The sequence below is a fragment of the Aspergillus affinis genome (assembly GCF_023601865.1).
Source record: "Aspergillus affinis strain CMG 70 chromosome Unknown NODE_178_length_54897_cov_85_078439, whole genome shotgun sequence".
NCBI lineage: Eukaryota > Fungi > Ascomycota > Eurotiomycetes > Eurotiales > Aspergillaceae > Aspergillus > Aspergillus affinis.
The window spans coordinates 1-14,940 of NW_026515959.1; the positions used below are offsets into that span (position 1 = coordinate 1).

The 14,940-nt window shown below is 50.0% G+C and overlaps 4 protein-coding genes across 4 annotated transcripts; 2 read left to right on the forward strand and 2 right to left on the reverse strand.

The window, feature by feature from the left end:
• Positions 1 to 727, forward strand: KD926_003247 (uncharacterized protein; the record flags this gene model as incomplete). Its single annotated transcript, XM_053094714.1, has 1 exon — positions 1 to 727. A coding segment is annotated over one exon (407 nt), but the record flags the coding sequence as incomplete, so codon positions are not given.
• A 10-nt stretch (positions 728 to 737) lies between these two features.
• KD926_003248 (uncharacterized protein) lies at positions 738 to 2,216 on the reverse strand (the record flags this gene model as incomplete). Its single annotated transcript, XM_053094715.1, has 6 exons — positions 738 to 810; positions 1,077 to 1,382; positions 1,462 to 1,741; positions 1,800 to 1,940; positions 1,996 to 2,100; positions 2,153 to 2,216. The coding sequence occupies 6 exons, from the start codon at positions 2,214 to 2,216 to the stop codon at positions 738 to 740; spliced, it is 969 nt and encodes a 322-aa protein (XP_052950527.1).
• Positions 2,217 to 2,876: 660 nt separating this feature from the next.
• KD926_003249 (WD repeat protein) lies at positions 2,877 to 6,769 on the reverse strand (the record flags this gene model as incomplete). The annotated part of the gene is made up of 2 exons (XM_053094716.1): positions 2,877 to 6,708; positions 6,762 to 6,769. The coding sequence occupies 2 exons, from the start codon at positions 6,767 to 6,769 to the stop codon at positions 2,877 to 2,879; spliced, it is 3,840 nt and encodes a 1,279-aa protein (XP_052950528.1).
• A 4,360-nt stretch (positions 6,770 to 11,129) lies between these two features.
• Positions 11,130 to 14,105, forward strand: hmt1 (putative vacuolar ABC heavy metal transporter (Hmt1); the record flags this gene model as incomplete). The annotated part of the gene is made up of 3 exons (XM_053094717.1): positions 11,130 to 11,486; positions 11,604 to 12,733; positions 12,791 to 14,105. The coding sequence occupies 3 exons, from the start codon at positions 11,130 to 11,132 to the stop codon at positions 14,103 to 14,105; spliced, it is 2,802 nt and encodes a 933-aa protein (XP_052950529.1).
• Positions 14,106 to 14,940: the final 835 nt, after the last annotated feature.

The following is a 14,940-nucleotide window of genomic DNA, read 5'->3' on the forward strand; positions in this document are numbered from 1 at the left end:
AAGATGACGAAAAAGTCGGTGAAATTGAGGTTTTCGGGCGTCAGGTGGGGACGGGCGTCAGGTGATCAACTACGGTAATGGTTCTACAGGCGGTCAAGGTAGTGATAGTAATTGTGCTGCCGGCGTTAAACGTTGTTTTCTCTACATACTCGGTGTACCGAGGGGCTACCTCGCCTGAGCTACAGCCGTTCTCTTCGCTGCCGGGCGTGCACCTTTTACCCATGCAAATGCCGTACTGGCAGTTCTTCCCCGTGCAGGTCGTGACGCGGCATTTGGGTCCTAAGCAGGCGTGATCTGAACCACACCCCTACCCGAAACAGCCGAAAGAGAAGCATTTGAGACTAAAGCAAAATCCTACGCCATTATATCCCGGGCCCGTGCAGCCCGCGACAATACAGTCGGGTCTAAAGCAATAGCCGTTGTTGCCGCAATCGTCTCCGCTATAACTGACAGGATGGCATTTGCCCCCAGAGCAGATACTGTTATCGCAGTCGTCGCCCTCGCAGCTAATGTACATACAGAGCTCACCCGTGCACTTTCCGTTCTTGCAATCGGGCCTACGATACCCCGGTTTACCGGGGGGATCTGGGTCCCGCAGGTCGTAGAAGTCCTTTCTACCGTCCGAGCAATCCCGCGAGCAGGGCCTATCGCAGAAGAGGCAGCATCGCTGGTCGCAACCGCTGGTGCAAAGGGGCGCCGGAGGACCGGAACTAAAGGAGACCGTTAGAAAAGGGTTTCTATTCCCACTGTTCGTGTTCTAAGGGTAGGGCGGTAGCGTTATAGACCGAGCCACCGAGGTCGGTAGTACACCTGGAGTGGTTAAGTCGGTATTAATGTTATTTGTAATGCGAAATGGCGGGGGCAGAATGCTACTAGATAGTCTATAAACTGGATTATTTGGGAGGGTGCTTGTAATGTTCCAATTCCAAGCGTCAATTGCAGTGGTAGTTACCAGTAGGACTGTCAAAGTAGTTATTTAAATGGTACGTAAGTATCCGGTTGAAACGGACACAACATTATTGTTAAGGGTAGTTGCCGTTGTTATGACCCATATGACTTCCAGTGAGGTCACATACGGCTCAAAAGAGATTGTAGTAGCGGAGGATAGGGTCATAGGCGGAAATATAAAGTTACACGGAAGAATGTAGCGGATAGTAGAATACTCCTGCGAGTATATATCCTGCCCGATAAAAACATTTTCGGAGTCACTATCCGAGCCATCTGGAGTAGCTCCTTCCATACCCGCATTCGGGTCCATGTTAGACAGATCAGATATGGTTCCTGGGCCTCTAAGATCCAGTGCCCAGGCAAACGGGTTACCGAGGCACAGAGAATTTGCAAAGTCCCGTTTCTGAATAAGGGTTTCGCTGTCGTATCTTACCCTATCCGCGTCAGCTCCGATCTATATCTATAGACTTGCGATGCAAAACCTACCACTGGTTTCGATTCCAGGTAATCTACTTTAACTCAGCCTCAACATCGTACTGTATCTCCGGGGAGTTGTAGTCTATAACCCGGGCGATCTCATAGTTCGACAGTATTCCACTAGTGCTTGTGTATTTTCCCGGGTTCGCTCTTCCGCTACTACTTCCGAGTCTTGTAGTATTTGCGAACGGACATCCTAGATCGGTACAAGAAGGGTCCTTAAGTGTGAATGATCGACCATAAAATCCTAGTCCTAGGAAGACCTTCGCGGGGTCAATATTATTTCTCCGGATGAGATCCAAGCCATTTGAGATCTCTACAGGCAAATCAACCCGTTAATAAGATATCGAAAACAGTTTGGGAAGGTAGGTTACCTGTCAGGTTCGTATAAGGGTTAATAACAGGGTCAGTCCATTGGTTAATGCTATCCCATGTGCCATATATGTTATATGCCATTATATTGAATAAGTCCACATAGGGACTCATACCTGGGAGATCGAAGCCTTTCAGGTACCCTGCCAATAATATTAGTCTTGATATCTCTTCTTCTCTTATAGTGGTTGCACATACAGTAGGAGGTAGGTAGTGTGATTGTGACTCTATATTGACTGTCGCAGGCCTCGTAAAGCTCCTTTACAAGCTTGACCAGATCCGCCGTATCCGCCTGAATTCTACCTGTACCACTGTCAGTACATCAGTACCGAAATATTAATGAACCTAACAGTACCTCGATCATCTGCAGCCGGATATTCCCAATCTATATCGATGCTATCAAATCCGTAGGTACTCATGATTTTGATAGACGACTGGATAAACGCATTTCTTGTCCCCGGAAACCGCGCTATATCTGAAAAAACCTTTCCTGCCAGCATCCCATCCACCGACGGAAATATAGGTTTTCAGGTTGTGTTTTCGCTTTTTGAGGTTGTTGAACTCAATATAGAACTGTCCATCCCAGCTATTCATTGTTTTGATCTTGGACATAGAAGGGTCAATAAGAGCGAAGGAATAGTACAGATGCTGAGAGGGAAGATTGTTATTAGCATTTAACAGACTGATACTAGCCACCAGAACTTACAATTCACGGCTCCACGTTGATACTAGAAGGCAGGACAACATCGCAGTCTCTTTCACGACTCCAGCTGTCATAGTATCCAATATATCGCTTGTCACTTGAAGAGCCCGAGCAAGACCTGGAGACACAAGTCTGCTCAGTAAGCTGTATTGGAGCAGATGAAAGGAGATATAGTTCTTGTCTCTACAATCTTCCAATAGTCGAAACGCAGGTACTCGATCCATGGATTGCAACATAAATCATATAAGAAAAATTATCAAGAAACTAGAAATACATGGGTATATTCGAAAGTAAAGTCTGAACAAGAAAAGAAAAAGTCAAAAACAAAAGATCACACCCACACACAGCCAACGACAGATAACTCGAAGATGCAAAATCAACCAGCCAGACCGCTACTACCCCCCGTACTCGCACGCGAAGCAGCACTTCGCCGTTTCCCCTGCTCGCTCGGGGTAACAAGGCGCACTTTCTTGGGGGACATCAGATTCGAAGAAGAAGCGGCGCTGGGTCCTGCAGTACTGGTGGACGACGCGTTCGTTCCACCGGACGTACCAACACTGAGCATGCCGCGAACCTTTTCAACCGCTTTACTTTCACCTTTGGACCAGGCATCTCGCTTCACGAACCCGAATCCGGATTTCTTACTGACGGTGTCGCGTTTCTTAGACTCTTCTAATAAGACGGTCCGGTTGTGTTCTCGACGGGGGCCGGGGCCGCAGTCATGCATACAGCCCGGTGTGGCACATCCGCCCTCACTAGCAGCGATATCATTTAACCAGGTGCCGACACAAGCCATGTGGCCTCCGTGGCCGCAGCCTTGACACCAGGTCCAGAGGGTAGAGCCCTTCGGTCGAGGAGGACTGTAAGACCCCAAAAGATTCTCGTCGATGTGCTGCAATTCCGACGGGGGGATTGGTTCCGTCCGGAGGGAGGACTGTGACGATAGAAGATGAGAAGTAGCCTCGGAGTCCCATCCGGAACTTGAGGCCGACTGCGACGCGGTCTGTTCCGCCACCCATTCTGGTGGTGGATCAAGACTCATGCAAATTGTGCAGGGCTCCTGGGGGGTGTTGCAGCGATAACACCGACGATTGTCGTTCTTGGGGTTCTCATACGGCCGTTTGCACGTAAAACAAAACACATTCATGTAAGTGTCGGCCTGTGTATATTCATAAACTGCCGGATAGGAGGGCACGCAAAGGAGCCGAAGTTCAGCTGCTTCGATGTGCATCGACTGGCGGACGAGTTGCTCGTTGTAGGCTTGGTAGACAAACTCGCACTCTTCGCTTGGGAGGATCTTTTCGTGGCCCCGAAAGAGAATGCGTAATTTCTGGAGCAAGTGAGCAGCAGTCTGAACGTCAACATGGGCGCCACTATGATAATGCCTGATTGCTTGTTTCAGTAGGGCCTCGGCACTCCAGGGCTTGACGTCTGTTCCGTCTGGGTTGGTGGGGATGATAGGGCCATCGAACTCATCGCCCCCGGCAGATGTAGTCCATGGCACGGAGAAAAATGTGCTCTCCTCGAGTTCCTGGCTAGGTGTTTTGAGAGGGCTGGACTCCTTCAAAAGAATAGGGGGACTGGACGGTCGTTCGAGATGGAGGTGGCCGGAGTCTGCAAGGTCCCCGTCAAAGGGCTCATCTTCTACGATATCCTCGTCCTGAGCGGGGCCAGAATCCAGCCTTGACTCCCCCCTCGCTCTGGGCATGCCTTTGTTAGAGGTTTCGGCCCCGAGTTCATCCACAGGATCGGCAACATTTTCTGAGACACCATGCAGCCTCGTGGTAGAGGAAAATGACGTGCCTATTGATTTAGAGGGGTGTGAGCTCCCCGTGGATGCAGAGAACATCGGGAAACTCTCCGTAGATTCGTGACGATGGAAAGGTGGGGGCTTTGTGGTCTCTACAGGAGACTCGAGAGACAGGACCTTCTTCGGAACCGACTTATAGTCGCGGATAGCCGCTCTCTTGTCTTCCATTTTTTGGTCATATTCATCTTCCTCCGAGGCTCCTTTCCTATAGTCCGGATGACTCTGAGTGCGCCAGTCTGTTCTCCCGGCAATCGCGCGCGGTGCAGATCTCTGGTCATTTTCGGGAACTTGGGTTTCCAAGCCGAGCATTGCCCGAGAATGCGGACTTTCGTCTGAAGAGGAACGACACTGCTGCAGTTGAGCAATGGGGCGACGCTCGGCATCAGGCACGGAATACCAGTCGTTAGAATTCATGGTATCGGTGTTGGAGCTCAAGACGGAGGGCGGGAGCGGTTGGATGGTTGAAAAATCATTCAACGATGTCATGTGGGAAGCAGAGCTGTCAGAGGACCCAACAGGAGAATCAGGCAGAGGCTGCGCGAGAGGAGTGGTCATATTCGAGGTGTTCTCGACGTCTCTAAGCTGCTTCTTGGACCCTACGGGTTCCAAAACCCCCTTGAAAAAGCGCGTTTTCAGTTTATCCTGTCTTCCGTCTTCTAAGGCGCGCGACTTTTCCCCAGCTGGTACTTCCTTGGAGAGTCTCTTTGTGACGTTGCGGGCACCTTTCTCGGCGGTCATTTGCCGCTCTCTGGCTTTCACTTCGAGCTCTTGCATAGCGGCAAACTGGATGATGCGCCATGTTTGGGCCAACTTAATCAACGAGGCGTCTTCTGCGCACTCCGCATTACGGGTCAATGACTCCAGGAAGCCACGAGAAGTATCCGGAAGCACCCCGTCGAAGGCTCCAAGCAGTGGGGAGTAATTACGGGCCAAGTGTTGGAAAACTTCTTGGCTCATTGTGGCACCGGGGATGCTTCCGGTCATGCCCTGTTGATACGGGCCTGGCGGCTTGATTTTTGCCAGCACCTGTTCAAGCGGGAGGACCGGGTTGAAATCTGCTGTACCGGGAGGGGTACCACCTAATGATTTGGAAGGCCGAGCGCTACTCGACTTGCTATGTCGGTGGCGGAACGACGCGAAAGAAGGTTCATCCAGAAGGTCGTCGGCTGGGCTTTGACTAAGCACCTCACCGCCATTACTATCTTCTTCGTGTTGACGGCCTACAAATTCGGTGGTGCTGAGGCCCAATGTGCTTCGCTGAGGGCGCTTCTGGGCGAATGCAAGCACGTCGCCGGTGGGGCTCCACGCCACAGCACATGTCGGTCTTTGATTAACCACCTGAGGTGCATAGCGAACGTCGGTCTGAGTGAACGCCCCGGAATCACCGGCCGTCCACAGCAAATCTTTCGAATGCCAGAGCAGGTCAGCGGCGTGCGAATCATATCGATCGAATTCACGGAAGGGGATATGGGGTCGCCGAAGGTCCCACAGGTGGATGCGCGGATCTTCTTTGTCATAAGAAGTCACCACCTGGGTAGACTGCCAGTTCCCGGTGCTTTCTGGCTCTCGAGCCCAGGACGGTGGGCGCCACCGTACGTTGAGCACCGCCTGCGGAGTCCGAAATTGAAAAGTCGGCTTCTGTCTTCGCTCCGCCGAGGAAGAAAAGTCCCACACCTTGACCTGCCTGTCCGTACCGCCGCTAATGATATGATTTCCATCCGGATGCCAATCCACCGAGAAGCAAGGCCTGTCATGAGCTGTGATTCTCATTGCAGGAGCACTAGTTTTCCGAATGTCCCACAGCTGGATGGCACCACTGTCCGTGGCGGTTGCAAACATGGACGCGTCACTGGGCGACCACCGGATATCTCGAATGGCATCACTATTCCCGTTGAAATGTTCCTTGCTCCCACAGACCGACGCGCCCCGCTCTATGGAGGGCACGCGCAGGTCCCACATTCGAATGGAAGAATCCTGGCTCCCGGATAGCAGCAGATGCGGTCGATGCGGATTGAAGGCCAATCGGTGGACTTGGCGATTGTGCCCCTGGAACCGGCAATATTCAAGACCGGTCCGATGTAGATCATAGAGCACAATGCGGCCGTTAGCGACGGCCGTGGCGATGATCCGGTCATAGGTGCCATGTGACCACTTCACGTCTCTCACTGTCAGCTGGTCTTTGTGTCGCGCGGAGAGCCCGCTTCCCACATGGTGGGTGGAGGAATAACTGATGATGGCATTGCGGAGATTGAATTCCTCGGACAAGTGATCAGGTGAGACTCGAATGGTTTTGAGGATCTCTTTGCCGCCGATTACTGCATGTGTCCGTTGGGGGGAAATGTCCAAAGCCGCAATTGGTATTCCCGTCTTGTGAGTAACCGTTTGTGATGTACCGGGTCTAGGTAGGGATGTTAGAACAAGATTTCCAAGCCACGGAGGATTGCGTGAAACTCGAGCATTCTACTGTGTAAGGTGAATTCACGAAAACAAAGAAGCTTCGCGCGGGGGAGAGGAGTGATATCCCGCGGAAGAGTCCACACAGCAAGAGGGGAAATACAATACAAAAAAAAAAAAAAAAAAAAAAATCCAAGCCGGAGATGAAAACGGGAATGAATTTGGAGCTAATCAAAAATTTCTTTATTCTCCCCCCGGGGGTCAACAAAGGAAAGGGGAGTGAAGGCAGACGGAGGCGGGGAAGCTATACAAGGACTTGGACCTAGTAGGGCGGGGAGCGGCAGACAGGTCTGCACGTCCCCCTGGAGTTTGCGGACTGGGGGGTCTCGACCCGGAAAAGAAAGGCTGGGCAAATCTTGCCAGGGCACTGGCGGCGCGGTTGGAATACTTGTGACCTTGTTGCACGGGAGCCGGGGGGGGAGGGGGAGGGGGAGCCGGTGACGAGCTGCCTCGAGGAGGCAAGCGAAAAGAATCGGACATAATTCCTCCCTGTCAAGCACGACTTAACCCGATCAGGGTCGCAGCCCCATGGTCGCCAACGGGTCCCGAAGGTTGAAGGTTGAATAAGGGGGGTGGGGACGAAAACAAAAAAAGAGAAATGGAATCAATCAATCGGAAAAAGAAAAATCAAAGACAATCAAAAAAAGAGGGAAAGGGGGAGGCGGAGCTTTTGCCCTTGGGAGTTGGAGGGGGGGAAGAAAAGACGACTTGGGAAGGGGAAGAAGGACTGGTGAGTGGTGATTCCCGCCGGGTCAAGTGCAATCAGAATCCCCGATTAGTCAGGCTGCTTGCCGTGATCTGTACATACTCTCTGTACGGAGTAGAGTATGTACTGTAGGTGTAAAATGTAAATGCCAGGCACTGATCGGAATCATGCGATCGGAATTCCTATTCAGTCAGATCATCTCATCTCATCTTATGTGGTTTATTATCCTATCTCATCTGAACCGTCGAGAGGATTTCCATAACCCGCGATCATATACCTGTAGTAATGTAATCCAAAATGAAATAAAAAAGAAAAAGAAAAAGAAGTGGCGAGAACGCGTGATGTGCGGGCTTAGCGCCGTTTGCTGGGTAAATTTAGAAAATGAAAAATGACGAAACCAGTCCGAGGTGCCTGTCTGGACCGAATCATCGGCCTGAAGAGTCCATACCGGTTCTCGTTGCTTTCTGACCTGTCCAGCTGATGATAGATGGAGGGGGGGAGATATTAGAAAATAAAGTATAAGAAAAAAAAAAAAAAAGAAAAAAAAATTAACTAAAATCCTAGATACCCAATGTACTAACGAGAGAGATAGCAATTGACTCCTAGATGAGGTGTCCATCCAGGGCCCGAGAGGTTCTTCACTGCAGGCAAACCGGTCTTCACCTACCACGGTCGGCATGCATGCAGCCTACAAGGCGGTGTGTCGCCCGTCCACATGTATTTTACTTTGTTCTTTAGGGTGTGTGTAGGTGTGTGATGAGAGAAAAGAAGAAGAAAAATAATAATTATTATTATTATTATTAACACTAATAATTATCAGCCACCAGGATCCGCCTCAGGAATACGTACACAATAAGATGGAACCCTCGGGATCACTTCAGGGTCAAACAATCCCAGCCAGTCCTTTCCGATCATGTCTCAAATCTGGAGGCCACAATAATGCAGGAGCAAATAAATACGTTCCTCCGTACATCCATACATCCCCAGTACGACATACCTTACCAGCGACATGTTTTAGATCATCCGGACACTCGGGACTCCAGGGTAGGACAGACTTAACGACTCGTCGGGATGCCATCCTCGACTTCACGAGAGTCAACAGGCGGCATTGGGGGCCTGAGAGAGGCTAGACAGGGTAGACAGTGTACAGTAGACAGTGTAGACGGTGTGGATGGCGATTCTAGATCGTCAGAATGTTCCGGGTGGTTGACGATGACGGCTGAGTGGTCCCCCTCCTAGGGCATCAAAGCTCAAAAGCTCTGGCTGGCTGCGTAGGGTTCGGAGCATTATTATACTCGTCGCTAGTATTGACGGGGTCTGCGATATTATTGAAGAATGAGTGATGAGCAATGACCCTACCCCTGACCGCGAGCTCATGTTCAGCCACCTACGCAGGACGCTAAGAGTAATCCCTGCGACTCCAGAAGGGCCCAGACGAGGCAGTCGGAATGAACAGGCTTGATGGATCAGATAGATGGAATTCTTCATGCAAACAAGAGGGATCGGGGATATTGCTACGGAGCACTGCGTAGAGTTCGACCTACCTACATACACTACTCCGTATGTCGAGTATCATGTGCATTAGGTCATACCCATATGGTCTACGATAAACAGTATGGGAATATTCAATACTTGAATCTGAAGGCGACTAAACTGCGTTGGACATCCCTGTCGGCCGGGGGTCCAGTCATCCCTCATCCCATCCGAGTGATCCATGCAGTGCAGCTCAGACCATGTACGGAGTCGTCACAATCCAATCAGACCGGGATCGATTGACACCTCTATCAAACGATCGGTAAGGTCGGTATCAACTATCAACTATCCAACCATCTTGCCTCGAGATCTGTCACGCCCTGCAAAAATCCTTTCTCCCCCTCCCTGCCTATCTACGGTATGTATGTGTACGTAGGTAGGTAGGTACTTTACGGACTGGTGACTTCCATTCTTCTGATGTATGTGACTATGTGCGCCTTTTTTTCTTTGGTTTATTTTCCCTTTCCCCAGTCCTTTGGCGTCACCTGTTACACAAGCACTATCTAGATGACCTACTTTGTATCATGCCTTTCCCGAGTCGCAACAGTGAGCGTTGACAAAGAGGTACGAGTAGGGGCCCGGTGCCCTGTAGCTTCCAGTTCGTTTACACTTTACCCCACAATCCTCGAATCCACCCTTGGCTTTAACCTTCCCATTCGGATTCCTTCCCATGTTCCCAAGACCTGGCGGTTCAGATCATGGCCTTCCTGCGTGGTATGATTGACATCTTTTCTCATGGGAACCAAAGGAAATTCGCAAGCATCCAGCCGAACCACCATTCCCATCCCTGTTCTCATTGGGCACGAACCTCTTCGCGTTCGATCAAATAAACCCCCCGGCCACCAGAATATCGATGGTGTGTCTTTAATAGATTAAAATACTGGTCCAGACAAGATAGCATCCTCCGTAAGTGACTAACCTCCTCCTTGGTTAGTGAGGATGCTCTCCGTAGTTTGATCCTTTTCCAAGGCACTTGCCCATAGGCCGTACGCTGTACTGGAGACTATCAGACCCAGCAGGAAAAAGAAAAGAAACCGTTAAAAAACATCCGATTTGCATCGCCATTCTCCATAGTCCAAGGTGAGGGAGGAGAAATAAATGAATCGCAGTCGTGAAATTCCATTAGAAATAATTAACATAAATAAAAATAAAACCCCCCGTTAAGGGTGGATATTTTTTCAAGATCCAGTTTATAAAAAAAAAAAAAAATTTCAATTAATTTTTTTTTAATATTAATTTCTTTTTCCCTTCCCACCCCAAAGTTAACTTTACCACCTTTGACCTTTCGCCTCCAAGAGCCACCCAAGCTTAGCAACTTTTGGGTCAGCTAGTCCGGTCTGGGTAGTTTCCGACTTCACACCGTCATTCTTGCTCGACCGTCAAGCAAGTTAGTTGCTATTTGTATTTACCAACGATCATTTCCTCTCGTGTCCCTCTCTCCCTCTCTCTTTTTCTCTTCCTTTTCCTCTTCTTCTCTTTCTTTCTTTCCTTCTCTTCTCTTTCGCCTCCTCTTATCTCTCGTCTCTCCACCTCTCGTCCTCTTTTCCTCGTCCTGTCTTTCTTCTCCTTTACTTATTTAATACTTCCCCGTCTTTCCTGGGTCTGCAATTCCCTCGATCTTGTTTTGACTTTCCCTCTTCATATAGCCTTTTTTTAGTTAATTCACGCGTATTCTTCTTCTTTTGTACTTATTCCAGAAAAAGTTTCTTTACTTGTGACCTGCGTGCTTTTTTCAACATTTTCTGTTTGCTTTTTTACCCTTTTTTTTTTTTTTCTCCAAAAAATCCCTCTGATATTTTCATTCGTTCTTTCACACCTCATTTACTTTAGAACCTATCTTAACACGCTGCTGAATTCTCGAAAAGCAAAAACGAGGATCCTGTCCCACGTGTCTGTCGATCCCTTCTACAGAACCACCAACACTCGGCCCTCCCTCGATCGACGGGTGCTTTTTCGCCATTGTCACCTTCCAGTCGTTTCCGATTCGAGCTCGTCCTCCTTGATACCTATATACATCGTCGTGATCTCATCGGCCTCAGCCTCGGACGGAAGAACGCGGTCGGCGTGTCATGGAAATATCTTGATGGTCTTCTAATCGTTTGGACCCTGCAGGAGGATCGTTCATCATGGCTTCTCATTACGCCACTCGTGAATTGCTGGAATATCTTCGCACCGGATATCCCATTTTGCTCCTTCTGGTGTTTGTCTCGTCCTTCATCGCCAATTCCATATTAACTGCCAGAAATGTCAGCAAGAATTCATCGGCCGCGCGCATGGGGCCGGGGGGGAGACCGCTACCCAAACGATCAAGGAGCTCGGCAACCTTCGTCAAACCGGTCCATCCCTTTTCGCGAAATGCCAAACTCTTGATTAAATGGCTCTCGGTGGTAATACTGGCGACGCTGGTTGCTGATGCCGCCATCAATGTGACCCACGTTATGCTCGCCAGGTCCGAGCAATGGTGGTGTGGTCAATCTGTAGTGGTGAGCTTCTTGCTCCTCTCCTTTGAACCCTTGTCTTGTTGTACACAAACCCCGGTTTTCGCTGGTTTCGTTTGCCCTGCACATTTGAAATTGGTCGCGCTAACTTACTTCTTGCAGATCTACATTGTAGGGTCCTTTTTTGTCTACGCGATCATCTTAGTCTCGTTGCTGGATACAAACCCCTCTCCAACATTTGCGCAATTTATTCCGTGGTCAATTGCAGTTCCTATTGAAATGGCTATCTTGGGTGTCTCCCTTTCGATTCATGCGGATATTCATCGCGAGCCCATTGTAGGAAATCCCGTCGGCGGCCGATTGCGCAAGGGCATGACGGTATGGGAATCGATGGAGGTTGCGTCGAATTGCGTCAGAATATTGGTCCTCGCGATCTTGGTTGCTACCTACTTGTTCAAAACGATGAACGTCAAGATCAATGCACAGAAACCTCGAGGACACGCCGACGGTGCCACGGAATCTACGGGATTGCTCGACCCTGCGCACGCGGAGAACGGAAACGGCAACGGCTACGGCTCCCTCCCGAACAACCATCAGCAACAGCCCTCGAAACCTGCCGCCGATCCCTGGGTTCGGCCCACAACCGTCCCCTCCACAAGCTGGTGGGAGTATCTGAGCGGTTATTCTCTATTCTTTCCGTATCTCTGGCCATCCAAGTCCCGTCGTCTACAAGGCGTCGTGGTGGTCTGCTTCTTATTGATTATCCTGCAGCGAGTCGTCAATGTCCTAGTCCCCTACCAAGTGGGGGTCATCACCAACGCATTGTCCAAAGATGGCGATGAATTTCGGGTCCCGTGGTTTGAGATCTGTATGTATATTCTCTACCGCTGGTTGCAGGGCAACCAGGGACTCATTGGATCGTTGCGCTCCAGTCTTTGGATTCCTGTGAGCCAGTATTCTTACATGGAACTGTCGACTGCGGCGTTCGAGCATGTGCATGGGCTCAGTCTCGATTTTCACCTGGGTAAGAAGACAGGCGAAGTCCTCTCCGCACTGAGTAAAGGTAGCTCCATCAATACGTTTTTGGAGCAAGTAACGTTTCAAGTCGTACCTATGTTAATCGACCTCTGCGTTGCCATCGTATACTTCCTCGTTGCTTTCGATGCTTACTACGCGTTGGTTGTTACTGTCGTTACTTTTTGCTATCTCTACGTCACCGTGCGCATGGCGCAATGGCGGGCGGAGATCCGCCGGCAGATGGTGAACGCGTCCAGGCAAGAGGATGCCGTTAAGTAAGCGCCAAGCCTTTCCCTTAAGGTCCCCTCCATGCGTTACTAACACAGAGACAGGAACGATTCGATGGTGTCCTACGAGACCGTCAAGTACTTCAATGCTGAGGATTACGAGTTCAGTCGGTATCGCGGTGCCGTGTCCGACTACCAAAAGGCCGAATATCATGTCTTGTTCTCGCTGAATCTCATGAATACATCGCAGAACACTGTCTTCATGCTTGGTCTGCTTATTGCATGCTTCATCGCCGCATATCAAGTCGCGCTTGGACAGCGAGATGTTGGCAAGTTCGTTTCTCTTCTGACGTACATGGCCCAGCTGCAGGGACCGCTGAACTTTTTCGGTACCTTCTACCGCTCCATTCAGTCCGCCCTGATCAACTCCGAGCGCCTGCTGGAATTGTTCAGGGAGCAGCCCACGGTTGTCGATACGCCCGAAGCTACACCTTTGCCTAAATGCAAAGGCGACATCACGTTTGAGAATGTTGAATTTTCCTACGATACCCGGAAGCCAGCCCTGAACGGGCTGACCTTCCACTGTGAGCCCGGAACGACGACTGCCCTGGTTGGTGAATCCGGTGGTGGAAAGTCGACGGTGTTCCGACTGCTTTTCCGGTTCTATAATGCTGAAAACGGCCGCATTCGAATTGATGACCACGACGTCACAGATACCACGATAGATTCGCTCCGGAAGCACATCGGTGTTGTACCGCAGGATACTGTGCTTTTCAATGAGACGTTGATGTACAATCTGAAATATGCCAACCAAGACGTCTCGAACGAAGAGGTTTACGATGCTTGCCGGGCTGCCAGCATCCACGACAAGATCATGTCGTTCCCTGACGGATACAACACTAAGGTGGGTGAGCGTGGTCTTCGGCTCAGCGGAGGTGAGAAGCAACGGGTGGCCATTGCCCGTACCATCCTCAAGAACCCTCGCATTATTCTGTTGGATGAAGCAACCGCCGCTCTGGATACGGAGACGGAGGAGCATATCCAAGGGGCGCTCTCTACGCTCTCTCGCGGTCGTACCATGCTTGTTATCGCCCATCGGCTGAGTACCATCACTACCGCCGACCAGATTCTGGTATTGCATGAGGGCAAGGTGGCTGAAAGGGGTACACACGATCAATTGCTGGCCCTGAAAGGCCGGTACGCGAGCATGTGGCGGAAGCAAATCCGGGCGCAGAGGGCCGCGGCGGAAGCCCAGGTGCTCCAAGACCGCGCGCAACGCTTGCGGAGTGCGTCCACCGCCGGCACCATGGGAGATGACAGCTCGAGTCAGTCTGACGAGGACCGAAATGGCAACATCCATGCTCGACAGGCTCATGGACATTCTTCCAGTAAGCTGGCGGATGACAGTCGGAAGGGGTAAACATACTACCTCTCCTTTTCCTTTTCCCCTTCCTAGACAAGGTTGATAATATCATCCTGCTTCATTTTTCATTTATAAAGAAAGAGGACAACTAGAATGAGTGGGTGAGATACCATTCTCGGGTTTCTGTTTTTTGAACGAATATTCAGGGCCTACAAGTCCTTTCCTTTTTTACCTTATGTTGTTTTTGTTCCTTTTTTACCTTATGTTGTTTTTGTTCCTTTTCTTTCCTTTCCGTTTATTTCCATCCTCTATATTTGTTCCATTCCAATACGGCGTTTTGAGTGAGTCATGACTGCACGACACTCATTTGTTGTCGATTCATACGAAGCCTGGCGGCGAGGAGAACGCCAGGTTGATCTGGTGGATGCGTGGATAAAGTTCTAGACCAATTGCGCCTGAAATGTTGATGACGACCGTCTATAGTATACCTTAATACAAACGTGAGATCTTTCCGGCCTTCGATTTAGTGGTATAGTAAGCAAAAGAATATTCGGTTGAGTGTGCCTAGATGTTGGGTGCCCCAGGAAAAAGAAGATAAGAAAGACAGAACAATAACATCAACATTTACTGCATTTTTCTACATAGGTCAAAAATTCTTGACCAAAAAGAAATCTCCCCGACTGGGAGTCGAACCCAGGTCTCCCGCGCTCGTTCTCTATTGAGTGACAAGCGGAAATCATGACCGTTAGACCATCGAGGAATTGTTGGAAAAATGGCAAAGAAGTACGCACTCTGAACCTTTTCAAGTTTTGTGTTAGCATTATGCAATATCTGATTGGGTCACGACTGGTGTAATCCTGCCTGAGTTCCCAGGCACTGACTGGTCCGCCAT